The following is a 27428-nucleotide window of genomic DNA, read 5'->3' on the forward strand; positions in this document are numbered from 1 at the left end:
TTAACAAGTCAGAGATATTGAAGCCAGTTAACAGAATTAAGACATACTGCAGGAGACCTTTAACACAATTAGACCAAGGCGGATTTAAACTTTAAATAGAAGATGAAGCCATAAATGAAGTTATTCAGTCCTGAAAACATCCTGCAGAACTTTAATGTAATTTTAACTTGGACATCTAAATACATTTATTATACACTGACATCTGACTTGATTTGTGTAGAAGTTTAATGTAATTTACTGAAATATTCACTTAATATAATTTTAGGACATCTAAATATAATTTAATTACATATAACTTGAACTAAAATAGGGATTTTCTGAAATTAAATTTGGCCATGAAGTCACCTCTATGATACATTGTGAGTAAAAAATCTATCGTAAGTCGGCAAACTGTATGGTAAAACTGCTGTAAGCTTGACCTTTTGGCTGAGGGAAGAATTATTGTGAGAGGCTTTATTGAATTTTACTCATAGTTTAACATACATGTCTTCAAATATGAGCAGTATTTTTGTTTTAATTTCAGTAGTATTGCTTCAATTGCCAATGATATTGATATTAATACATCAGTATTGATTTAAATTTGCTTCAGTGTATCCGTTGTAGAGTTCTTGTTTTTTTATGTCAAGTCAAAGGACATATACTGCATTGTGGATATACCAGTCCAAACAGTATTGAGGTGCATTTACTTCTTATTTATCACCAGTTTGATTATACTGTTTCCAAAATTCAGCAGTTCTCAAGACCGATTTGGGAATAGTATAGATTTTTTTTAAAGATTGATTTATATTTATGCTGTTGCCCAGATAGTCACTGGTGCATGGTGGGAATTCTGAGAATTACTGGAGATCTAGGATAATGATATTTACTAGGTCATAGGAATAATTTATTTTTCAAAGTTAAGTTTGTTATCGTTTGCATTATTTCAGTCTTGAGGACCATTCTACTTAAATAATACTAATACGTGTACAACCTACCTTTTCTATCATTTAAGTTTCATTTGGTGTAAATAATTATAGGAATATGCAATTGTGAAGTTTCTCCATTTTATACAAATTTTAGAAGTTTGAGTATGTATGCTAGTCACAAGTTGACAGGAGTTTGGAAGTGCAGTGTAGGAAATATAAGAAAAATGTGTAAGAACCGTTATGGTGTATCCAGTCCTGACATTAAGTTATATATTTTAGCATTAATTTTGTTCTTCGACATTTTTGAATCTGATTGATGAACAATTAAACTTTCTATTATCACCTTGATGTTCAAGTGTGACTGTATTGTCAATCATTAAGAGGGACCTTTCAGTAGCATTCATTTTCTGACCATAAATTGTATTTCAAACATTTACCTTTCCAAATATCATTATCTAGTTTTTCTGATTATATTCTTATTTTTCAGGAATTTTTCTCAACCTGTTTGTAATCTAATGTTCTCCCAAGTTGAAAGGATACAGAAATAAAAAAATGTTAAATAGCATGTTGTTTATCTTTATTGTGATTATTTGAGAAATAAATGTAAAATAATTTCAATGTGTAAATTTAGATCAATTATTCTTAAATATAAATGTATTGTTTGGCAAAAGGATAGTCGCCATAAGTTTGAAGGCCTCATTCAGAACAAGGCATGCTGCATTATCCCCTAATAGATACTGAATAGATTCCCCGCGAGGATTAACACAACAAACATTCAAGTAGGTGCTTCATATTCGATCTGTGGATCTGCCCATTGACATTTAAGTTAATTGTCCAGTGAAAATGTTTTTAAATTGTTGAAATCTGTTTCTTAGAACATCCATAGAAAAACAATTGCAGTATGTATTCCAAATTAGAAGTTATCAAAGAATTTATGACTGTTGCTGCAGCAGAATTTCAAAGTTGATTATGCCGCAGATTTGCGCGCAACATGAGAACATTAAAAAACTTAGAAGGTAATAATGAACACCTCGATAGATAAACTTACATGTTTTATTCATGACTTTCTTCATATTTTACAAAAATCACATAACATAGTAAAATCTTGGATTTTTTACTTTTAATTACTATTTCTTTAGTCAAACTTTAACTCTATAATATCATTTAATCATGACTATCTATAAACTTACATAAATTTTGTTGTTAACTCTACTGAACAGATAATGGATTTAGACTTTTTCAAAATAAATAATATTAAAATTATCATCAACATATCTATATGATCTCTTTGGGAGCATTCCCACAAAACCATCGCACTTGCTGGATCACTCAAACTCTGCAAGAGATTCTCCCTAAGTGCAACCACTGTAATCAGGATAAATGTCTGCCATGCCTCCTGGAACTGCCATGGGTAAGTAAGGCAAATGCACATGAAAGTTTATTAATCCCTAGCTGTCAATTAAGCTGATTACACTGAATGCAATTAAGCTAGAATTCCCCCGCAGAGTTGGATTGACCTAGCCAGTTCAACATTTGAATCTGAATATGTTCTTTGACACAGTAACAGATGTGCTATCAACCTTACTTGACTTCCCCACTCTCTAAGGTCACCTGGTGTAACCCTGGGGACTGCATACAAACATTCTTCCTGGCACAAAACCATTTGTTCCCAGTGTCGTAGGCAGAGGGGGTGTGGTGGGTTGAAAGAACAGCCCTTCTGCCCCGTATAGGTCCACTGTGGATCAAAACAGATCAAGGTTTTATTTCATTCATCAAACATAGTCACCTGCAGGAAGGGGTTAAAAAGGTCCACTTTTTCTGAAAGTCAACCTCTCCAAGTTTGAAACTTCCAGCCACAGCTTACTGTTCCCACTCACTGCTACCTGCTGTCCACGGAAAACTTGGCAGGTAACGAGTGCGTCCGTAGCACCACACGCTTGGGTTTTTCATATTTAAATATAATGCTGAACATGTCTCCACCCAGTCTGTTAGCAAGCCAGCGGTTCTTGAGGACGGCTATCTTCAGGGCCTCACAGGAGAAGGCTGTGGAGTAATTGGTGTGGACTGATCTACCCATACCCTCAAGGACGATGAGATCAGCCGCCATGTCACGTATCTTCAAACTCAGGTCATAACTGATATACCTAGAATATACAACACAATATCAATCAGTTAATATCTTAATAGATACTCTAGTTAGTTTTCAAGCTAGACTCCTGTCTTTATGCACAGGCATTCAAAATCATATGAAAACTGATGGAGTCTCATTTTATGCACTTCAGTAGTTTCCTAATATTTTTTACCTCATAAATACATTTTCTTCTGTTACCTGAGATCAAGACAAGGAGAAGCCAGTCCAGACTGTTACCTGAGATCAAGACAAGGAGAAGCCAGTCCAGACTGTTACCTGAGATCAAGACAAGGAGAAGCCAGTCCAGACTGTTACCTGAGATCAAGACAAGGAGAAGCCAGTCCAGACTGTTACCTGAGATCAAGACAAGGAGAAGCCAGTCCAGACTGTTACCTGAGATCAAGACAAGGAGAAGCCAGTCCAGACTGTTACCTGAGATCAAGACAAGGAGAAGCCAGTTCAGACTGTTACCTGAGATCAAGACAAGGAGAAGCCAGTCCAGATTGTTACCTGAGATCAAGACAAGGAGAAGCCAGTCCAGACTTTTACCTGAGATCAAGACAAGGTGAAGCCTGACCAGACTCCATTATCACCAGTCTCTCCTCTGCTAGTGCCCGGGAGATCGTCTCAGAGATGGCGGCCACTCTTTTGGCAAGTATTATCACTTCACTGTATGTGACATCGTTCAGTGCTGGCATGGTGTTAGCACATAAGATTACCTGGAACAGGTGAGAGAGAGAGAGTATTATAATATCTCACAGGCAATACAGGTGAGTGAGAGGTACTCCTAGGTTAGAGGTAACACAGATCTTTCTTTCTATATTATTATTTTTCTATTTAATATATTCTTTATTAAGATCATTATAATCATGGTGATGTTTTAAAAATTATGCTATCTCATGTACCTTAGTCCCTCTAGAGAGCAGCTCCCTGGCAAATGGAAACACTCCCAGTATAATGTCAATGCCACTGTTGTCACAGAAGATGACAGCACAGTTGTGGACAGGACCTTTCAGCCTCTCTAACCACTGCTCATAGTTATCCACCAACCAGGGCCTCTCTGGGAGTTTAAAAACATAAAGATCATCAATGGGAATCATTTGAGATTGATTTTGTATGAAATAAAGCTAAATTTCATAGGATTTGGAGGAGTGTGGTCAAAAAAAATGTTGCACACTTTCTAGTTTTGCTTGGCATCATTCCGTTCTGACATCCAAGGTTTTTCAGGGATAATTTCAGAGCCTTTTTTAAAGAATTATAATTAAAATTATAATCGTCTTTAAAATTTAATAAGTTTAAGGAGGCATCTTTCTGTCAATCATTGTGTTTGAAAATGGTAAACAAATTGCCTCACTTGTTGAACTGTGAACTAAATGAATATGGTGTTATGATAACCCAGTTAGGTAATGTGGTATAGATGTACAAAACCTGGCTATCACACCTCTCTGTGCATTCATCCCAGCATTGTGTTAGTTGTGACAGCTGGTTGAGAAAGAATGTGACTCTCACCTTGCAGCCTAGCCCTGGCCTCAGTGAACCCAAACTGGCCCTCTTCCATGATGTTCACCACTTCCTTGGCTCCCCAGTCAAACACATTCCCCGCCAGCAATCCCTCCACCAGGGCCAGCTGTTTAGCCTGCCAAGACAAGCTGTCTAAAAACTTCAGATGGTCCTCTAGATGCTTCAAAGCCTGTTCATTTTCAAATTGCTTTTGCTGTAAAAAGCACAAAACATAGGTAAGAACAAATGCCATTGAAATAAGTCACTAAATATGATTCATCATTCATTTTTGTTTATTTTCAAGTCTGTTATTACTTTCTGGAAAAGATAACAAATGCCTCTTTAAATATGAAAAAAAATTACAAGATAAAAAATCATGAAATCAGAGAGTGATATCACCCAAGGACAGAAGTTACTAGGTATCCTAAGGGAAAAGCTTGAGGTATAAATGAAGCAGTTATCAAAGATAGCTGGGAAGGACTGAGGTCTAAAATACTGATCCCTTCAGGATGCATGGGTTATATCTCACCTGTATATAAGGGTCCGAGAAACTTGACTCCTTTAAAAAATGTTCTCTTGTATCTAAAAGACTACGGACTGTTAATGACCCAAATGCTCTGAAAAGTATAATACAAATTACCTTTATATAGATGTACCTTATATAGATTAGAAATTAATGAAATAAGGGATTATGTATATTTCTTTTGATTTCAACATATTGGATTGATCTGAACAAACTTAGAAAATGATTCTTATTTACATGTGAGTAGAAGGTCAAATTAGGACATTCCGATCTCATGCAGTGTCTTCTTTTTTTTTCAGCACAAAAAATAGTTTTTTTAGCTTGAAAGTAAAGGTTGCTGATTTTTATGTCTTATCTTGTCACATGACTTACGATGGATTTGCCTTAAACTCCTTCAATCTCTGTAAATATTTGTCCTTGAACTTGGCAGCCCTGTCACTGGCGTCTGCGGAGTCCGGCTGACTGGCAATAGCACGTTCCACAAACTGATAGAAACCAAATATTGATAAGACATTTGTAAATTTGACCATTACAGAGCTTCGTGAACAGTGTAGTCTATTTTGAGCCTCGTTCGCTTCTGCCAGTGTACAGGTAGCAACAGTTACTACAATATTCAAGGTCAGAATAACCAATATCATTGTTTTTTTTTTTTTTTTGGAGGAATAGATATACCGATATCAAAAATTCAAATTAGAAATTGTATTCAACAAAATCACGAAAATGCTGACTATAACATAATTATATGTATTTATCCAGACATTACATAAAATATCCAAAAACTTCATTTAGTTCAAACACAATCATTATCAATCTGAACATGGAGAACTGTCTATTAGAGAAGCTAATTTTTCTCCCTAGCTTCAACATTCACTCTGATTTCAGTAAAATCCATAATAATAATTATTCCAAGTATTTTGTCACCTTATCAGTGGCTTCCTCAAAGCACTGCAGCCAGTACTCCCTGGCCGCCGCGTCCTGGGTCAGGTCCACTACATCAGGGAAATAACTGGACGGGTCCAGCAGTAGTGGACAGTTGACCAGTGGGTTGGAGAACCTGTGTAACTCTAGCATGTCAAACTGGAAAATATAACAGGAGAACCTGTGTAACTCTAGCATGTCAAACTGGAAAATATTATAAGAAATACCCAAAATATATCTCATACACCATACTTGTCATTTGTTTACAAGAGCTTTAGATTTGGGAACACATATGAGTATAGCCATGAATTAAATACCCGACGGTAAAATTAGTAGCCATGAGCACAGGGTTAGACTGCACAGAGAATTTGGATTTACGGTTTGTGGGTCATATCACTGTGCTCATGGCTTCAAACTGAACACTTGGGTTCTTGATTTGTCTTAAATTTGGGTACTTGTGCTCACATGCCTAATTCATTTATAAGGCCTGTATGTGGAACTGTTTGTTGTTTCATACAATATATCAATACATCTATAACTTACTGTGGACTTTCTCTCCCTCAGAGGGACTTTACTGGTCCTAGGACTCTGTAGACCAGAGCTGCCTGCGTAGTCCTCAATCCACGAGTACTTGTCAGCCTCTGGAATAAGACAAAAGAGGCATTAATACACATATTCTGATGTCTATTTTTCAATGCTGTGACTTGGCAGCAATGTGTTCCACTAACAAGTCTGTTAATAGACCATTTTGTGTACATTTAAATTATCTTTTTTGAGAGGCTTATCATCTTCATCAACCAACAAACAGATGTTCTCATTGGCTCAAGTGTTCTGTTATAATTGGTCATAGATATCAATTGCATTTTCAACTACTACTTATTGTACTGAGCATATCAAACTGTGTTTTATTAAAATAACAATACCAAATGTACGCATTTGATAAAAGTAATAACTAATACAAATTATTATATTGAAAAAATATTTAGTGAAGTGTGACAAATGAGGGACTGAGGTCCACTTACCCTCCTCCTCAGCTCCTTTCAGAAAGGCTCCTATGGCCCCAAGGTATCCCTCATGTCTGAGAAATAGAGCTTGGATCTCTCCCTGAAACAGGCAGTGAGTAATTGTGCTAGGTGTGACAGTGAAGTGGGTAATTGTGTTAGGTGTGACAGTGAAGTGGGTAATTGTGTTAGGTGTGACAGTGAAGTGGGTGATTGTGTTAGGTGTGACAGTGAAGTGGGTGATTGTGCTAGGTGTGACAGTGAAGTGGGAAATTGTGCTAGGTGTGACAGTGAAGTGGGTAATTGTGCTAGGTGTGATAGTGAAACGCATTGTAAAAATACTAGTTTCCCGATTTCTTCCTCATACAGTTCTTTACATATCAAATGTGTCCAATTATTCATTCTACTTGCCAAATAAAAAATGGAATATTTTTTTAAACCATATATTCCACGCATCTAAATATCATAAAAAACTAGCATTTCTGAATGTGAACAAAATTCTATACAACCATAAATTTCACAACAAAAAGGTGGACATAGTAACCAAACTGCCACAACAAATCCCTTAGATTCTGGCAATAAAATACTCACTTTAGACCAAAAACTAATAGCAAAAGAGATGGTCTGCATAGTCATAGGGTGACCTCGGATGAAGAAGCCACCAAAGTAGATTTTCTTCAGCTTGTGGAACTTGGCGTGTAGATAAGCCAGTTGTCCTATGTCATTGCTAATACTGATCAGAAGACTCTTGGCAATGTCTTCCGACTTGAAGTCTGCATCTGACATAACAAACAGATAAGAAATTTCAAATATGATAGTTCTGATGTGGAGATTTGTGTAAATCATTTTACATGCTATTTATTAATTGTTTATTTATTTATTAAGCCCATATGGAACATCTGAAGGAACCCTATGCTATGGTTAATACATAATATATATATATATATGCACATAATAAGAGATTTGCATGTGAGCTGGTCACAAGAGTGGAAAATCCCATCTCTTCCTAGCCCAGTGATATGTAACTAGTGGCAGGCTTCACCTACACTGTCTCTCCTGTGCCGACCGAGCTGCTCTCCCAAAACTGCTGGCAATGACATCAGAGGCCAGGCCCACCCTGTTGTAAGCTCCTCCATAGATGTCCTTCACCAACATGTCAATGTTCCTATGGTCTCCCTTTGCTGCCAGTTGTAACAGCTCATCAAAGCCCTGAGTGTAGGAAATAACAATAATAAGGCAGCGAAGCTGTCAAATGTACAGACAAAAAGCTGTAACAGCTCATCAAAGCCCTGAGTATAGGAAATAAAAGTAAAATGACCATTAAATAACAAATAGTCTCTGTAAGTCAAGATTGGCAGGGCAAATGTGCCAGATGTGACAAAGATGGCCGATTGTGTTAGTTGTGCCACTAGTTTTAACATCACACTGTAAATACCTTAGCCTTGGTGAGCAGAGATCCAAGACCCCAGAACGTTCCTCCTCCCATAGATGTGCCTCCAACTCTCTCATATTGACCATCTGCCTCTACCTGCAATATTACAGCAGCACTGATCAATAAATTTAAAATTGCACAACTTATCATGTAGGTCAATATTATCTTCATGACTTTGACATTGTGATTGCTCATTGACTGGTATTCATATTACGTCTTTATTTTGTTTTCATAATTATAAATATAGAAGTTTTTCAAAGTGTATAAGACTCATTTCATGTTATTTATTTATTTTTTGTTTTTTTTTCTTTCTTGAAAGTAACAAATAATTCATATATATATACAGTGTTTCCCCTGGCTTTCAAGCTCTGCGAGGTGGTAGGCAGTCCGCGATCCCAGCAATACTAGGGGGGTCGGGGGGCATGCCCCCCTGGAAAATTTTTTAAATCGAGGTGCAATTTGGTGCATTTTAGGGTATTTAGAACTGATTTTTTTTACATTTTATGTGGCACTGAATTGTCTTGTTTTAGATGTTTTGAGGAGTAAATTCAGTAATGACATAACAAAGGTTTGGACAAAATTTATTTTCCAGTCTGTGCATTCACTCAGTTTAGTCCTTTTCAGTTTATAGAACATACTCTTTCAAAAAAAGAAAAAAAGTTAATACTTTCAAAAAAAAAAAAAAAAGTTAACTACTTTAATACTTACAAGAAACGAGAAAAAGGGCTTACTACATTGAATTATTTTTAAATTGACCAAAAAGTTGATAAAATATGTTGTTTTTACCGTTTTCACATTCTTGTGAAAGTAACTGGTCAATTGACTTTGCGTGTGGGAGCGCTTCATCCTAATATAAAACTGCCGCAAAAGTTCTCTCTCTTGTCGTTCAGCGCAAAGCGACTCCCGCTACTACTTATACGTAGTTTGAGATGTAATTTATAATCAACAACTTCAAACACCGTTAAATGAATGCCTCGGAATTAAAGAGATGAAAATCACACTTATCATCAATTTTAGTTCTTCGTTTATTCATTTATATGGTTCTATTCAGTCATGGAAATTCATATTCAATGCATAAGTTTCCACGCGAAATACTGACGTGACCCAGTTTTACAACGCTACTGCTTTCACAAAACTCACCCATAAATCAATAGAAAATCTTCTCCAAGTTTATAAAATCAACGAAGTTCACTTTATTTGCTCCTTTTTTATCAGTGAATATTCGTAAACTATAAAAACAAACAACAGGCGGTCTGAATTTCGGAACATGAAGTGATAGAGAAAGTGTATTCTAGACACGTGATTAAATGGTGTCAAGAACAGTTGCCTCGTTTCGCTCTGTTTCTTATACTTCAAATAAGGCACAGAACTGCGAAAACGAGGCACTCACAGGGAGATAGTAACTGCTGGTTATTTTTAGGCATACGCACATGCGTCTTTCCGTTACTACTAAATCAAGTTCTCAGAAGCATGGGATTACTTATGTAAACAGAAAATGCCATATTTGCTTAGAAATAAATATAATTTTCAGTTAGCATGAGTGACAATATACTTTGTTGTTCCATATAGTCCAGCGAGGCGGTGCTTTTGACAAATTTCAGCGAGGCGCTTGCAAATATCATCGAGGCAGGCGCCTCAATCATTTAAGTGCAGGGGAAACACTGTATATATATATATTCCTTATGATCTTTTTTAACTGAAATACTAAATTATAATATATTATCTCAAGACCCAATCAAAGAGGTATTTCAACATTATTTAACCAAGACCCTCACCTTCAATATGCTCACTCCAGACCCTATATTGACCAATAAATACGGGAATATTTCAGGGTCTGAACCCACAGCCTGGAAGTCGTACTCGGGGTTGCCATGTTTGACATAGGTGAATGCCTCGTCAGAGATGTTCTTCAGCAGAAAGTTGCAACCTTTTATCAAACACTCCATCTCATCTTCTTTATCTACCCTGGAGTATACACATTACACATCTCATCTTCTTTATCTACCCTGAAGTATACACATTACACATCTCATCTTCTTTATCTACCCTGGAGTATACACATTACACATCTCATCTTCTTTATCTACCCTGAAGTATACACATTACACATCTCATCTTCTTTATCTACCCTGAAGTATACACATTACACATCTCATCTTCTTTATCTACCCTGGAGTATACACATTACACATCTCATCTTCTTTATCTACCCTGGAGTATACACATTACACATCTCATCTTCTTTATCTACCCTGGAGTATACACATTACACATCTCATCTTCTTTATCTACCCTGGAGTATACACATTACACATTACACATCTCATCTTCTTTATCTACCCTGGAGTATACACATTACACATCTCATCTTCTTTATCTACCCTGGAGTATACACATTACACATCTCATCTTCTTTATCTACCATGGAGTATACACATTACACATCTCATCTTCTTTATCTACCCTGGAGTATACACATTACACATTACACATCTCATCTTCTTTATCTACCCTGGAGTATACACATTACACATCTCATCTTCTTTATCTACCCTGGAGGGTGCAATGATGGATACACATTTAACACTTATGGTGTCAAGGTTCTGAATCAGGAACTATAAATTTAGAAAACAACTGTAAACGAAAGGCCTCTTCTAGAAAGTGAACTATATATAACTGTGTGAATGCACGCAAATTTTGTTATAATTTATCATGCACAATAATCAAAACAAAAAACAAACATACTCACAAACCTAACACTTACTGTACCCCTAATTTACTGGTTATCAAATCCTTGTACTTGAAGGCTCCCCCTCCTGTGACCTTGATGACCTTGTTCTTCAGGTTCTCCTTATTTGCTGGCAGTAGGTTTCCCTGGATGAAGTCCAGGCAGGTCTCTATAAATTTACTCTCAAACTTCACAAAATGTAAGGCATCTTGGTTCTCAATGTCCTCCACAACTGTGTATATATGCTCTGCATTCTGGAGAAAAATATAAATTAAGTTGGTAACGGAGAAAATTGAAAAACTGAAGCACTGAGTGTGATGGTAGGGTGGGTGCAAAGGTGGGTGGGTATGGCAGTGGGGTAGGGGTGACAGTGGGGTAGGTGGGCTATGGGGTGTGTGTGTGACAATCAGGTGGGTGTGACAGGTGTGTCCTTGAAGATTAAGTACATGATATCAATGGTATCTCATCACTGTACAATTTGCTAGAGCTCAAAATTATTTAACATAAAACTTAAACAGACCTGGCAACATATAACAGTCCTCAGAATGCACAGAACTTGTCTAATGCCTTATGTTAAAACAATAGAATAATCTCAGTATACAATGGGAGTAATAGTCCTAAATAGTATGCAGAATGCACAGAGTTATCCACTCTACTTAAAACCATCTTCTTGGACTAGTTCAGCAGCTCTACTATGTGTACCTCCAGATTATCAAGGCCCTCTGCCAGTAGTGACTTCTTCCTCTGTACTGTGGAAATGTAGGCAAGCTTGGCCAGGGAACCACCTCAATGGAATGAAATGAAAACACATGGGAAAAATGATATAAAATTCTCCAGTGGAGTGAAGGCAAGAATGAATACCATTTCCACCTTTTACCTTTATCCTTCAAATTCTAGCACAGCAGAATCAGCTGTCACCCTGATAAGTTAATGAATCTAAAAACTACATTAAATAGGGAAGACTGGGGATAGTTGGACCCCGGGGTAAGTTACCCCCCCCCCCTCCCCCATCAATTTATAACAAAGTAACTATATGCCTTACGGGGTAAAAGAATTTATCACATCATTTTGTAAAGTGACCGTATCCAATAGTGCTAAGAAAGCATTGGCAGTGAGTCCAAATGAAATAATTTAGCATCTAAAAGTAACTTTATTAAAGAGACTTGATGGGGGGTCAACTTACCCCGGGGTCCAACTAGCCCCGATCTTCCCTAACTCAAGAATACCACAATACTGCATGGGTACCCAGTCTACATTATAGATAACAAACAAGCAAATAAATAAATAAATAAAATGAAATAAAAAATATCTATAATAATAAAAATTAAAAACAAAAATTATTCGGAAAATTGGAGATTTTTAAAAAAATTTCAAAGAAAACTTAATATTTTCTTTTGAATTATGGTAAACAAACGTGGTACTTTTAAGTATCTATATGTTTTGGCATTCAGTAATCGATCTAGGTGACAGCCGAGTACGAGCATGACTTCTTCAAGTTCCTGTAAAACTCCAGTACATGCACTTATTAAACAACAGAGCAATCTGACAGTCGACAGCTTCAAAACTGACCTATATCAATTGCAAATCTTTTTGCATTTTTCATATTTCTGAATGCCTCTGCATGTGAGAGCTCAATGCTCTTGGCATATTGCGATTCAGCCATGTCATGACATTAAATGGGTAAATTATTCGCTGCTGCAGTTGCTGCACCTCCCGACCTGCATCTGACCTAGTTTCACGCGAACCGGAAGTTGATACCAGCAACGAGCTCGTATGAAACAAGAATTTTATCGGAATGATTATTGAAAACTGAATGCGAAATGTATAATTCATTTAATATTATTACTAGGATTGTGTATCATTTAGATATTTTTATAGATTTTTAAAACAAAATTTTATGAGAAATTGTTTCAAAATATCCCTATATAAGTAAGATTTACCTCGCTTTTTGCCAAGTCCAAGCAAGAAAGTTGTAGATGAGGTCATGATGAAGCCTCTTTGTGTTTGCTCAACGGTTTCCTCTCCATACCTCTTCACTGTTACCTCCTTAGTGGATCAGGACAAAACTGAAGCAAAATTATGGATATCTGATTATTATAGGTCCTTAATATGAAGGTTAAGCGCTGGAATCACACGTTAGGCTGAAGTGAGCGTCGACCTGCCCAAAGCGAAATCACCGAATTTTTGCGTGGAATGTAGAGCTATCGTGTAAAATGACTGCTTGCTGTTACACGACCGTCGCCTGCTTAATTTCCCTGAGCCTGCTGGCTAGTATAACAGGTAGTTTTATTTTTAATTTTTCTGTTAAATTACGGACCTTGCAGTGATTTATATTTGGTCAATTAATTGAAGATCTAGAGGTCATCTGAAAGTATTTATAACCAAACACTAAATAATTATGTTAAATAACATTTTATTAAGGGCTTTAAATTATGTGAACTGTGTCAGTCTTAGCTGTTACTTTTGATTTTTAATAATATAATATAATCTTTATTGAGCACTAAAATGCATACATATTACATTTTACAGGCTCTCTACACTAGTCATAACAACTTAGCAACAATTATACAAAGCTATACAATACTTAGAGCGGATTCTCAACGAATTGAGCCAGGCTCCACAAAGCCGGTGACCCAAAAATGGCGGACGTACATGAAAGAAAACCGCCCAATCCTTTAATAGTCTCTCCGCCTCCCCCCACGTCGTCCCTGCGGGATACAGTAATTAAATCTCGGCTCCGTTCGCCATGCGGAAGCTACCTGAGAAATATTAACTGCGCATGCTCATCAGTTAAACTCGTGGTGAAGAAAGCATGGCGGCAGAAGGTGTTCGAAGGAAAAAAGCTCTTCTGTTTTATTATCTGTCAAAACAGAGACGAAAAAGGAATGAATTGGCCCGTAGAGCAGCAACGAATCGACTATCTACGGAGATAATATCACCAGAGATATTCACAGAACTACACAGCCCCAGTAGACGTAGTTGGAGGTTGGAGCCGAGATTTAATTACTGTACCCCGCAGGGACGACGCGCGGGGAGGCGGAGAGACTATTAAAAGATTAGGCGGCTCCTCCTTCATGTACGTCCGCCACCTTTAGGTCACCGGCCCTGCAAAGCCCGGCTCAATTCGTTGAGAATCCGCTCTTATTGAATGATTACTGGGAAGCAGCACAGAATAAAACGACTATTGCTATTGGTGGGTGTGTCGTTTTTTCAAACTTTCAGTTATATATAGATATAATGTTCTCAAACACAATTCACTTTTTGGACTGAGCAGCCACTGAATTTTTTCATGATCTGTTTTCTGCTCAGGAGGTATCATTAATCTAATTCTTCTGACACTATGTTCTTCACATTTCAGTAAAAAGTGGATCTCCGTTTCAATTTCATTACAGTGGGGGCACTTGCGATTTTCAGTAGGGGTTTTAGGGGATGTATAGCGGCCACGTTCAATTTCTAATTCGTGGTCACTAATCCGCATTTTTGCAATAGTCTTCATTTCTGATGGGGTGACTTTCATTGACAGATATTTTTCAGGGGTGTAAGTTTTTTTAAGTAATCTGTATGTCCTGAGTTTACTGTAGTTATCACTTTCCAGGTCTTTCCAAAATAGTTCCTCAATTTTATTGTTGATAGCATCTCTTAGGTTTTCAAAGTTATCTAGTGTTTGTGTATCAGTTTTATGACCCAGACCCCAACACTGTATAAATGTTCTTATTGATTCAGACCAACAGGGTCCTTTTTCTTTTTGCTCCTGTTCATAAATGTTTTTGACCAATCTGCTGGAAGGTAGCTCTTTGAGTCTGGCGCTGTATCTCTGTGTCTGTTTTGCAATATCAGAATAGAGTGGAAATCTTCCAAATTCAGCTCTACAGGCATTGTTCATAGCATTTTTTTGTACACCTAGTGCCCATTTGCACATTTTTAGATGTAGTTGTTCAAAAGGAAATTTATTTAGTTTTGTAAGTGACATTTGTTTTTCCTTGAATATTTCTTCAGACCAAACTTCACATCCATATAGTAAGATGGGCTTGATGGTTTTGTCAAAAAGTTTTAAGTTGAGTGTGGGAGATGTTATCTTGTTTGAGGACAGGGCTGTTTTAAGAGCAAAAGTTGCTTTTAGAGCCTTTTTCTTTAAATTTTCAATTGCTTTTTTCATTGAACCTGTATTTGTAAAGGTTAAACCCAGATAATTGTACTCTTTTACTGATTCAATGGCTATATTATTTATTGTAAATGATGTTGCAGAGTCTAATTTTCCTTTTTTATTAAATATCATGATCTTGTACTTTTTTTCATTTATGTTTAGTTTCCACTTTTTACAGTAAGCTTGCAGTGTCGTTAGTTTATTTTGTAGACCATCTCTGGATGCCGATATTAGGACAAGGTCGTCAGCATACAAGATGTGATTCAGTCCATTAATTGCACCGGGCTGGTTGCAAGAAAGGAAAGCCTCCTTGAGGTCATCCATGTATAAATTAAAGAGAGTGGGACTAAGGTTATCTCCTTGGCGGATTCCTAATCTTGATAGAAATGGGGTAGTGTAACCTAAACCTACCGAGATGCCTAATCTGGTGTTACTATACATGCTTTTTATGACACGGTAGAATTTCCCCCTAATCCCGAGTTTAAGTAATTTCAGTAATAGTCCCTTGTGCCATACTGAATCAAAGGCTTTTCTCATGTCAATGAAACAGGCATACAGCTTTTTGTTTTGATTGAGATACCTGTTGACTAGTGATTTCAAAGTAAAGATATGATCTGTTGTTCTATAACCTGGCCTGAAGCCTGCTTGTTCTTCACTTAATTTGTTTTCATTGTTAATATGTTGGATGAGCCTGTGTGCTAAAACTGAATTAAATAATTTCCCTAAGCAACTAGTTATGCAGAGGCCTCTATAGTTTTCAGGGTTCATATGTTCTCCTGATTTAAAAAGCGGGATTATAATTCCTAGGTTCCAAGATTCAGGGATTTCAGATGTATTTAGCACCATGTTAAATAGTTTTGTGAGCACAACTGCAAAATACTGTGCTCCTGCTTTCAACATTTCATTTCTCACCTTGTCTTCCCCAGGTGATTTCCCATTTTTTAGATATTTAATGGCATTTTTAACCTCTTTCACTGTAATAGGTTTGTCAAGTACTGCTTCACCAGGTAGGCTTTCATAAGATTTAATTTCATTATCTAAGGCATGGTCACCTTCAGGAGGGATCCCACACAAATGGTAGAAGTGGCTAAACCATGTATCTGGGCTAATTAAGTTTTGCTGTTCTTTATCATGGTTTAGTTTTTTAAGGGTTTGCCAAAATGCTTTGGGGTTATTTTCTTCAAGGTTTAACAGGTCATTTAAGAGTGCATTTTTGTGGTTATGTTTCTTTTGTTTAATTACTTGTTTATACTTTTTTGCCACTTCATGGTATGTGCAAGAAATGAAGTTATTTTTTGGGTTATTTTGAAGAAGTTTGCCTAGGTACTTTACATTTCGTCGTATTTCAGCACAAGTGCCGTCAAACCACGGTTGTTTTCTCGTTCTATTAGGTCTTTTTTTAGGCTTATTTTCAGTTCGCTTCTTAATACGCAAGGATGATTTAGCAGCCTTTTCCAAGATGTTTGTAAGTGAATTGCATGCATTGTGCACACCTTCTTTTGTAGCAGGGAAATTGGTAAGTTGCAGGGAGCAAATGTCATTCATCATTGTCTCATTTTCTAGGGCCTCTATGAACTTTTCACGTGAGTTTGACTCCCAAATGTAGCGGTCACTGAATCCCTTTACTTGCTGTGTTTGTGCAGACTGTTTGAAACCTGTTATTTGTAATGTCAGATCTAACCTGCAGTGATCTGATAAGTAATCTATTGGATGTACTGTAAAATATTTGATTTTGCTCAAAAGCCCATCACTAACAATAGCGTAATCTACTGTGCTGCAACCCTTTGTGTTGTAACAGGTGAAATATCCTAAAGAATTGCCTCGTATTCTACCATTTAGAATACACAAGTTACTACTAATGCACAGTTCTAGTAGGGTTCTTCCCTGGGGATTCACCACACTGTCTAGGTTATTTCTAGGCTTTAAGTTCCTGTCACTGATGCGGCTGTCAGGCATAGGACCAATCATATTATCATCTTTCACAAAGTCTTGCAACATCCCTGTTCTGGCATTAAAGTCACCTAACAAGCAAACTGAGCCCAGGGCTTTAAACTGTGCAATTTCTTCCTCTAGTATATCAAAAGTTGCTTCATCAGATGGAGAATTGCTTGGTTTTATGTATACTGCACAGAGAAATATATCATTTTGCAGTCCAAAATGTTTACCAGACAGTCTAATCCACAACAAGTTCTCACTCTTACTATTAAACATCTTGATTGCATCTCGGAACTCTTTCTTATAGTATATCACAATTCCACCTGAAGGTCTACCTCTAACTTTCTTTTTTCTTCTAACTTTAAGGAAGTGGGCATGTGAGCCAGTAGGCAAGACAACTTTTGACCTTTCAGTTGAAAAAGTTTCCACACATACAATTTGATTTTTTGCTGCATTTTCTAAGGCAGGTGCCACTCTGCTTTCTATTTTGAAGGATGTACCATATCAGTGTATGAAATGGCCGCCTGCCCGCCAGCCCGAGGCTGGTAACTTTCAGGCCGGGCGGGTAAGATTTGCAGATTACCCGCCCGACGGGCTGGCTGTTTTTACAGCCTATTTTCACCTTTTATTTTGTCTATGTTCACAACAATTTCAGCAAAATATCAAACAAACTCACTGTTTTCACCCACTTTCATAGAAGCAAAGAACTATCCATAGCTTGCAATCAAACGCTCGTATCGAAATGTAACCAACAGTCTCCCTCTCAGTGGCCTCGTTTTCGAAGTTCTGTCTGTGTGATATGAAGTTGAAAGACAATTTGAAACGAGGCACAATGTTCTTAACCAGCTTCAGTGCACAGCAGATAACGTTACGTCGTTGTTTTGTGTAGAGGAGATACCGCGAGTAGCAATTTGTAGGTTGAGAGTAATAAAAATGTGAAAGTATAAAAAGTTATGATATTGATTAAATCGACTTATAGGTACATGAAGTGCTTATAATCAACAGTAATATAGGCAATGGAGGCAAATAAAAGGAGAATTTTACAAAAAATTTGAATCCCAAAATTATGAGTGAATGTACGAGTTTAAGCCATGCGTCAGATGTAGTTCTTTTCCCACGTGCTTTCATCTTGGGCTGTCAAAAATGAAAAAATTCTATCAAGTCCGATAGAGAATTTGAAAAACAATTGAGGAAAGAAATAAAACTAACAAAGATTACGACAGAACCAAACGAAAGAGAACAAATTGGGACCAATGGAAAGGTGACTTCGATTTGCAATTAGTCGAGCGGCAACATTTTTTTTCGTAAAACCGTAACTCGAAAGTATCACGCAGTGCGACCGAGCGCAAGCATCTCGATCCAATAACTCGTCCATACTCGCCCCATATAAAAATGATATTGTAGCCTCTATGTGATATATATAGCTATTCTCAATAAGCAATGCTTTCGAGATACGGGGCCCTGCAGGACTGTCTATGGGCCATTAGCGTGCAGGACCGTCCCCGACCGCTTTTTAAAGCTTAAAAGCGATATTCAAAGGGACCCTACGTGCTAAATTTTTTCTTCTTTATTGTTAGCACAGAGATCGATTTATTTGACAACAATATATATTTTTTTGGTCATACTTGTTGCTATACAAAAAAGCAAAAATTATGATCAAATTATATCACGAAATCGGAATAAAAGTTATGAATAAATTATTGACGAAGAAATGAGACAGCCTGCAAGGTGAACATAAACTGAATTGACTACCCCCGCCCTCCCCCGACTGCTAAAGGGCCCTGAAAATTTTTGGTATTTTAGATGGTGAATGGTGCCATTTGGTATGGTTTAGAACTATGATTCAACTAGTGAAAATCTTATTTCAAGAGGTGAGTTTTTTTTACAGAAATTAAAAGGGGGGCGTCAGGAGCCCCTTGACCCCCTCTAAATCCAACACTGACAAGGTATCATTCAGTAGAAATTCCAAAATATTTCTAAATTTCCATGCATAAGGCATGATATTGCCCTTTCATTTCCAAATTACTCTCCCAAGAATGCATTCTAGACCCCCTCAGCATACCTCTCTTAACTCTAGGGGTTATCATAAATAGGGCAGGTAACTACATGGCCGGGCTGGTAACTTTTCAGAGTTACCTGCCCGGCGGTCTGGCTAGTAATTTCCTTGAATTTCATACACTGACCATATGTATAAAAAAGGGGGGGGGGGGGGGGGGGCAGGTACTCTGAAATTATACTGCAATGTACAGTTTTAAATTTCACATTTATAGTAGAGTCTAAAATATGGAAAAAAGTTCTAGCAAATTTTATCTTATTAGATTTATCATTTATCATATATTTAATAATTATTTTATTATTTATATTATTAATTTATATATATATTTCTTTTTTCATCTCTACTCTCAGCTGTTATCTTCGAACTATGTTATTATAAATAAAAAAGCATTCTATTATATATATCATCTTGTTCTTCAGCTGACCCAGACGCCTGCTTCTTTGTGGACCTCGTCTCCCGCTGCAGGACAACTGTGAAACAATATAATGTCACCATAACATCCACTATCAACAAGTGTCACCAGCCAATAGATGTCACTGTAGAGCTACAGGTAAGTTAATATATAATATATAGATGTCACTGTAGAGCTACAGGTAAGTTAATATATAATATATAGATGTCACCATAGAGCTACAGGTAAGTTAATATATAATATATAGATGTCACCATGCAGCTACAGGTAAGTAAATATATAATGTATAAAGATTTCACTGTAGAGCTACAGGTAAGCTGATATATAATATTTAGATGTCTCCATAGAGCTATAGATTAGTTATAGCCTATTAATGCCACTCTGGGGTTTACGGTTTTCCTTAATTTTAGAATATTTAGCCCCTCTTTGTTTGACAAGAAGATAACAATTATGAAAAAAATCTCCAAAAATATTTATGGCGTAAAAAAATTGCAATTTTTATCTTTCATTTAAGAATGACCAGCCACCTTTCACATGGAAGCACACGTTTGCCAATGATGGGGAGACACAGCGGATTGGTAACTACACAGAGGAGACGTACATGCAGTTTCAGATTGACAGATATTTCTGGCAGGACAAACCAGAGCTTAGGATGGCTGTAAGGGAAAATGATTTTTTGGGGAAAAAACTAATTAATTTACTGATTTTGATGTTGAGAGAAATGCGACCAGGGAAAAGACTGTCATCCTCTTTTTAGCAAAATGTCTGTTTAGATTCATTAAGGTCTGGTTTCAAACACAACTCCGATTGTAATAGGTGTCCTTAATTTTTGCTGGTAGATTATAAGATAGACTAGACCATGTTGAGCACTGTCAGTGGCTGTTAAAGCACTAACTCCCAGACTAAAGTGAGTGTTGTTTGTTATTCATAGGCCTGGATTATAATGTCTAAAGAAGGAGTGAACAGGTTTCTGAAGACCTCCACTATGGTTAGCACAGAAGACTGTCACGGTGAGCCTCTATGTGTGTGTGAGTGAGAGAAAGAGAGAGAGAATAAGACCATGGCTATATTATTTAAATTTAATCATCTTTTATGGGGGCCATTCCTTCAGATTTCTGCATATCATCTCTTTTCTACATATTAATATTATCCTCTTTGCCGTGAGTAATTTTCATTGCATAAGAAGAAGTCTTATTTCAAACTATTTTGCCTATTGTGTAAAGTATACTATGTCTGTCACCAGGTGGCACCACCAACCCTGTAGCTGCGGCCCTCGCTGGGATATTTGTAACTGTCACCGTCATCAGCCTCGGTGTTGCTGTGGGCTTTGTTTGCTACAAAAGACGCAAACATTCCAAACGTCGCGAGCAGTTAATCTTAAACATGGAGGCCCCAGCAGTAGCTGAACCATTCGCAGACGCAGGTCAATCCTCTGCCAACAGAAGACATCATCAGGACAAAAAAGATGCTCCACAAGTGCCAGGTGGATCAAGTGATAAAATTAAAGAAAAAGTTTCAGTGGCACAGAAAACAACTGTAGATGGGGCTGTGAGCTCTACTGCACTTCAGCCAAGAGAAGCTGATGTCAAGTTTCAGAGCGAGTCTGTCCAAGACAGTATCAATGCCAAACTGCCCTCTGGTGGCCAGGGGCCCCTTGATTTAGAAGGGGCTGTGGGTTATAGCTTAAACCCTTCACACTCAGGAAAGGTTCCTTTCACTCCTTTTGATACAGGGGGTGGTTCCCGAAAACAAAAACACAGGAGTAAACAATCTCACAGGGGAGATGGACTTTATGGAGGAGACATCTATTCGTGCCAATATGGCAGTCAGTTAAGAAACTCAGGAGGTTTGGATAATAACCAATTTGATCACTCAGTCCATTCTGGAAGAGGGCGAAGAGGAAAAAGAAAAAAAGGAGGACAAAGATTCTCAAATCCACCCAGACAAGGGGTGAGCGTTCATCAAGATGGCGGTGAAAAATTTGCAGAAGAACTTTCTGTGCGCCTCTCAAGTCTTCAGAATGAAGAGTTCAAAAGCAGACAAACAAATGGCTTATACCCTGGCCCAGAGGAGCCTGGGTCTCTCGAGGACCACCCATCTTTGGGAGATGATCATATACTTATTGCCTCTTTGCACAGGGACCCTGCAGGGCTAGCTGTCTCAGACAGCACACGGCAGGCTGCAGACATGACCAATGGGGCACGGACAGACAGGGCCGCCTCAGGCCACTCTTTCAGTTATCTGGAACCAGCTGAGGTGGCTCCTTCTAGTGTGACAGTCACGGATAACCCCAATGGGTATGGCGGTGCTAAACCAAAGAGAAAATTACCTCAAATGCAGCCAGTTGTCTGATTTACAACCTGAATATTTTAGAGGATGTGAAATATGGATGAGAACTGAGAGTTATAAATCATCTTGGCTTAAATGAATTTAAAAATCTACATGCCAAGAGTAAGGCCTTAGTCTGGGAGAAAATTTATAAAGCTGGCATATTTTAAAACAAGTTCCGTGCCAGAGGAGGTCTAAGTTGTGACTTAGATATTCATGCATTTCATATAGCAATTATTTGATCTCTCACTCAAGGTTTACTTATCTCTGTGTTGCTTCATGTTATTCAGTATACTGATTACCAAAGTGTCCAGTTGTCTTTCAGTATTTTTCATGTTAGTTTAATGGTACAGGGATTTATACCTTAGTTGCTGCGATAAACTAGTTTCTAAAGATTTTATACCTCCTCACTGCCCTAACCCTTAATGAGGATACACATAGTGAGAGGGCTGAAACACAGGTAAAGCCAACAAATAAATGTCAAGTATCAGCTTCTGTATGAGGCACATGTTAAGAAGACCAGTATGGTTTCTCAGGTCAGTCCTGTTGATGACAGCCAGGGTTGTGTCAGTGTGACAGGTGTGACAGTCTGATAGAAACCTTAGTCCATTCCCCATTACTTTGTACTGGTGGCATTCGTCCATATACTTGCTCCGATACTCCACTGCTTAACCCGACCTATACTTATTATATTGTACTCAAGACTTTCATTCCTAGGAAGTCTATTCCTAGGAGCACCATTCCTAGGCCTGCCATTCCTGTCACACCAACTCTGCATCATGTGTTACTGGTAGAACAGCTGATGCAGTGTCCTAGCTGCTTTGTTAGATATTGTTTAAGGTTAACGTCTGATTATTTTATCTTTTTGTATACCTGAGCTACAATAGACAGCTGTTTGATTTTCCTAGATCTGTTAAAATGGTAGATATTTACTGATATAATCTGTTGCAGGTTTTTTTAATAACATGGAAAAGTTGCAACAAGTCCTATGGGGCAGTATGATGTGCTGGATTCAAAGGTTTCCATCAGGGTGTGGTACACATTGAGAGGCCCGAACTTGTGGTTAAGTTTCAGTTTTTATTTTTTATTTGTTTTATTATTATTATTATTTATTATTATTTATAATCATTATCATTTTACAAAATCTCTTTGCCACCTGCTATTTGATAAGTTAAATTAGCCGTGTAGAATGCTGGAGCTCTTTGTAGGCAACTTCTGGCCAGTTTATCAAGTGGACAATCTCTCAAAATCGACCGGTGTAACGTGACAGAGTCCCCCATGACCGGGAGTCCGCTTTCCATTCATTTCTACAGGTATTAAAGCCACGCTCTAGATTTTGACCCGCTTAGGTCAGGCTAACCCTAACCATCATAACTAAATGGAGGGTGGACCTCCTGTTACACGGATCCTCAGTTACGTTACACCTGTCCAGTGAAGTGTAACCCTCACTAGAGGGGCTAAGAAGTCGAGTGTCTCAACGTTTGCCCAAGGTGTGCTATTAAGTCGTGTTGATAGTCGTGTTCGGTCCTGAAGTTAATAAAATACATTGAAAACGCATCTATATAAGGATCAGTTATGATAGGTAAAAAGAGTCGGAGCTTTTTGGAGCTTGAGGCATACAATGTAGTTCTAATGCGTTGTCAGTGTATTTTATTTATTTCTTTTACAAGATCAATGCGGTGTTAATGATGAATCCCCAAAGATGCCCTAAAGTGAACATGTTTCGATTTGGTCGTATTCAACCATTCTGCCGAGATCGTCCCCAAGTTAGATCGTACAAGCCGGGCTGGGAACACGACACGAGAGAGAGGTCGGTAAATTACCGAAGATCTGACTTTTTTTTTTTTTTTTTTTTTTTTTTTTTTTTTTTGTATTAGAGCAATTTTTCTTTCTATTTATTTATTTTCTCGCGATAGTACTTTGTAGAAATAATGTTTTCAGAACTTATTGTTCTGAAGACTTGGCGCCTTTGAATTATGTAACTATACAAGACCATATGCATTTACGTGAGAACAGTTATTTTTATGTTTAAAATGTAAAATCTCATCCTGTGTTTTGTGCAGGTAAAAATATTTAAGAACTACTCTCTTTTCAAGTGAGATGTTTTTCATATTATTTTAAACTTGAAAAGTTGTCTTTCTGTTTGGATGATTCTAAATCGCGCGCTTTCATTCAAGTATAATGTAATTTGAATATAATATATTTGAATAAAACAGTTACTGATTTTTCAACTTCAGTCTCGTGTGATTTAAAAAAAAACATTCTTTTTCACTCTCAAGTAGTTTTGACGCTCGAGCTCATTTTATAGTCACTTAGGGGTTTTGATCTACAAAAACGATGCCCCCCCCCCCCCCCCCCCCCCCCCCCCCCCACACACACACACACACACACACAATTCTCAGGTGACAAAACTGCCGGACAACGACACCTGTCAGCAGTCACATAAGCCGACATGGCACTTTTGACTTAAGATGGTTAATTTTTCCGGTGTACCAAAACAAAGAAAGGTTGAATCATAAAATCTTCATGGCATTTATTTAAAACGTTTTCCTAAAATAACTCAGAAATTAATATGGGTTTAACCAACCGATATACATAAAGACCGATTGGAGACGGGCAACTTGTCCTTGGCCGGTATGCAAGAAAACGGAGATTTTCCCCTTTGAAAGTTTTACAGTTGGGCTTATTTTGAAACTGATTCAGCATTCTCTAGATCAAGAATTCGGCTTTTCCCCTTTATTGGACAGGCCAGGAGAGGTGGGGGGGGGGGGGGGGGGGGGCGGGTCTGCTTAAAATTGTCAACTTACCGGCAATGGCTCATTTTGTTAACACAGACGAAGAAATAGCAAGGTTTCGTGGCAATCTAATGTAAAACGTTCGATGGCGATTTATTTGCGATCTAAAGCGCCTTTCCCAGATTTTATCTCACAAAATGTCACATGCGCAGGTGTCAGTCACTAAGTGCACGACATCCAAACACGTTTTTTTAAAATTAATTTATTTAACAGAAGCGTATTTCTTCCTAACGAAACACATAACTAATCCGCTTCATCGTTAACCTTCACGTACGATGTTAAATTTGATGCTTTTTTTTCGAGAAACGCAGTTTTTAAATCGTGCTAAAAGAAAATGAAAATGTGAAGAAAATCTGTGAAAGATAATGCATTCCGATCCATTCACTAAACAAGACAGATTAAAACCACAATGCTAGTAAAAATCGCAAAACTCGCTATATTTTAATACTTCTTTGTCTATTGTGTAACTTCAATATTGAGCATTTTGAGTTCTGATCAAAGATTTCACCCCTGTCCCGTGGGGTGTTGTCACCATCCCGGGGGGTACATCGGGGGCCCAGTGCCGCCTTGGCGTTTGTCAGGCTTCACGTGCCTCATTCCTCGCAGTAAGCGCAGCATTTTGGATCGAAATGTGTCTGTAAATTTGCTCTCATCAGCGTCTCTCAAATTAGAAATTGCATCTTCGAAGTTCAAATTTCTCGTTAACTGTTTCAATGGTTTTTCTTTTCCCGGTAAGCGTCCTAGAATTGTCTGTATATGAGCAATGCCCCTCCCGGGAGGAGGGAGAGAACCATCAAAACCATGTGACCTGCGCAAAGCGTTTGGTTTTAAATGGATTTCTTCTTTCTCACGATCAGTAACTTGGCGGGCAGGGAAGAAAAGTGGAAAACTCGTTGTCGAGAGATATCTTTGTCGAGTTTCCGTCAACATCGGTTGAAATTCAATTGGAAGATTTGAAAGTCTTTGATTCGTCTGCAAATGTTTGGGTGCCGCTTGTCTTGGACGGTAACCGGGAAATGTGTCGTCTGTTTTTTGCAGCAGCCTGGCGGCAGAGGAACCTAAGGCCGTGCACAGCGTTGCGCTAAACAAGAGAACGTGGACGGCACGGGACACCTGCTCGCTGCGACATGTTCTGAAATGCGCAAATAAACAGTTCATTCAATGAATACATATGCATGCTAAGAACATAATAAATATGAATACTTTATCTTTTGTTTTCATAAACTAAATAAATTGAAAGCATTCAGTCCACGACTTTCACCATTCCATATGAAAGTGACTTGTAATTCTGATATACTGTATATTTACGTCCATAATGGGCTAATATATACACGTGGTATTTTTCCTTTACTTTAGATTTATGAAATTTCTAAATTAAATATAAAAAAAGCCATTTTAAATATGTAGAGATCATAGATAATTTTTCACAAATGAAAGAATTTGTAAGTAAAAAGTTGTTTTGTAATTCTTTTATGTCTCAAATTTCCAACGATAAACCATCAATGCAATCTGGAAATAATTACAAGAAACTTACTTTTGGAAATCTTCTTATCAGATAACCAATGTTATAGAAAAATATGAGACCATGTTTTGTTATCCTTCTTTTCTTTCTTGTTGATCTCAAAAGTTTTTTTTCTTCGGATAATAAGGAACAGACAAAATTAAACTGAAATCTTTTATGCCGCAAGTCAAAACGTTATGCACCCCCCTCCCCTAAAAAAAATGATAATAAAATGATAAAGAAAGAAAGAATTTTTTTAATCTGCCAATTAAAATAGCCCTATTTTATTTATTAGCTCCTCATTTGCAAAACAAACCCTTGTAATGAGATCGTTTTTCAGGATGACATAGAATAAAAATTTTTAAAAAACCATACCTTTTCCACATGATCACAACCATCTTGTTTCAAGAGTTGGACGCAATGTAACTTTCCTAATATTTTTCCTGGCTACAAACTCCCTCACAGAAATCAGTCCGTGACATCAGGTTGGTGTTCAGGTGTCAGTGTTATCTGGTCTGAGATCAGGACCAGGCTCTTTTATAACCAGAATGTTTGGTGAACGCCCTCTATTCAGCTAATGGATATTTCCAGCTCGATACTGAGGGTGTTACGAGACTCTGTGGGCGTTCTTTCTAATCTCTCTTGACGCGAATGAATAGTCCCCACTTGAATTGCAATTGATCGGAACTTAATTAATTTTGCTAATAAGTGTTAAGTCGTTGGATTTGTCTGTGTACAATGCGTAAGTTATGACGGACAACTTGTTTAATGTTTAGTTAAAGCGTTGATGCGAGGATTTACGGAGAGAGGAGGTTGGATGACCGGGGACGCTTAGGAAGACGCCCAGGAGTATTAAGGTCCAGGGCTCGGGTAACAGCGAGATAAACACTCCGGTATCATGCACGAGAGAGAATCCCCTGTGATACAGCCAGTTCTCCAATGATTTGTACAGGCGAATCCCGTCCTAGATTTTGACCCACTTGCGTCATGGTAACCCTAACCTCTATGAATCTAATGGAGGGCGGGTTCTCTGCACGGAGGCCTATATTTTACACCGGCAGTTGCAACTTGTTTGCTTTCCTTTCTTATTGTTTTATTTACCTCACACTTGAGAGGGCA

At 37.7% G+C, this 27428-nt stretch overlaps 3 protein-coding genes across 7 annotated transcripts; 1 reads left to right on the forward strand and 2 right to left on the reverse strand.

The window, feature by feature from the left end:
- Positions 1-1944: 1944 nt before the first annotated feature.
- LOC106161443 (4'-phosphopantetheine phosphatase) lies at positions 1945-13234 on the reverse strand. 5 transcript variants are annotated; one of them, XM_086997049.1, is made up of 17 exons: positions 13079-13234; positions 12708-12867; positions 11841-11923; positions 11175-11392; positions 10186-10375; positions 8414-8506; positions 8025-8187; positions 7570-7757; positions 7000-7081; positions 6521-6618; positions 5981-6136; positions 5432-5544; positions 5066-5153; positions 4546-4750; positions 3942-4096; positions 3586-3755; positions 1945-3049 (listed from the first exon to the last, which is right to left on the reverse strand). In XM_086997049.1, the coding sequence occupies exons 2-17, from the start codon at positions 12799-12801 to the stop codon at positions 2785-2787; spliced, it is 2361 nt and encodes a 786-aa protein (XP_086853175.1). In that variant the 5' UTR covers positions 12802-12867; positions 13079-13234; the 3' UTR covers positions 1945-2784. The 5 variants fall into 5 exon arrangements, with proteins under 5 accessions (XP_086853175.1, XP_086853176.1, XP_086853174.1 ...); XM_086997050.1 differs by lacking the exon at positions 12708-12867 and having other exon boundaries at positions 13079-13228; XM_086997048.1 differs by lacking the exon at positions 13079-13234 and having other exon boundaries at positions 12708-12895.
- A 10-nt stretch (positions 13235-13244) lies between these two features.
- Positions 13245-24244, forward strand: LOC106161442 (uncharacterized). The gene is made up of 5 exons (XM_086997053.1): positions 13245-13418; positions 19693-19823; positions 20200-20343; positions 20617-20695; positions 20929-24244. Exons 1-5 carry the CDS (start codon positions 13352-13354, stop codon positions 22035-22037), a joined length of 1530 nt encoding a protein of 509 aa, XP_086853179.1. The 5' UTR covers positions 13245-13351; the 3' UTR covers positions 22038-24244.
- Positions 24245-24910: 666 nt separating this feature from the next.
- Positions 24911-26916, reverse strand: LOC106161420 (uncharacterized). Its single transcript, XM_013538369.2, has 2 exons — positions 26685-26916; positions 24911-25940 (listed from the first exon to the last, which is right to left on the reverse strand). Exons 1-2 carry the CDS (start codon positions 26705-26707, stop codon positions 25337-25339), a joined length of 627 nt encoding a protein of 208 aa, XP_013393823.2. The 5' UTR covers positions 26708-26916; the 3' UTR covers positions 24911-25336.
- Positions 26917-27428: the final 512 nt, after the last annotated feature.

Source organism: Lingula anatina, chromosome 10 (genome assembly GCF_051362555.1).
Source record: "Lingula anatina isolate TDL-2025a chromosome 10, LinAna3.0, whole genome shotgun sequence".
Lineage (NCBI taxonomy): Eukaryota > Metazoa > Brachiopoda > Lingulata > Lingulida > Lingulidae > Lingula > Lingula anatina.

Coding starts and splice junctions, on each gene's coding strand:
- LOC106161442 (XM_086997053.1), top strand. CDS start 13,352: ATGACTGCTTGCTGTTACACGACCGTCGCCTGCTTAATTTCCCTGAGC. Junction 13,419..19,692: donor CCTGCTGGCTAGTATAACAG/GTAGTTTTATTT, acceptor CTTGTTCTTCAG/CTGACCCAGACGCCTGCTTC. Junction 20,344..20,616: donor AACCAGAGCTTAGGATGGCT/GTAAGGGAAAAT, acceptor TGTTATTCATAG/GCCTGGATTATAATGTCTAA.
- LOC106161443 (XM_086997049.1), bottom strand. CDS start 12,801: ATGGCTGAATCGCAATATGCCAAGAGCATTGAGCTCTCACATGCAGAG. Junction 10,376..11,174: donor ACCAGTAAATTAGGGGTACA/GTAAGTGTTAGG, acceptor TGTATACTCCAG/GGTAGATAAAGAAGATGAGA. Junction 3,050..3,585: donor TCACCTTGTCTTGATCTCAG/GTAAAAGTCTGG, acceptor TGTATATTCTAG/GTATATCAGTTATGACCTGA.
- LOC106161420 (XM_013538369.2), bottom strand. CDS start 26,707: ATGGTTGTGATCATGTGGAAAAG. Junction 25,941..26,684: donor GTTGTGATCATGTGGAAAAG/GTATGGTTTTTT, acceptor TGCGCATTTCAG/AACATGTCGCAGCGAGCAGG.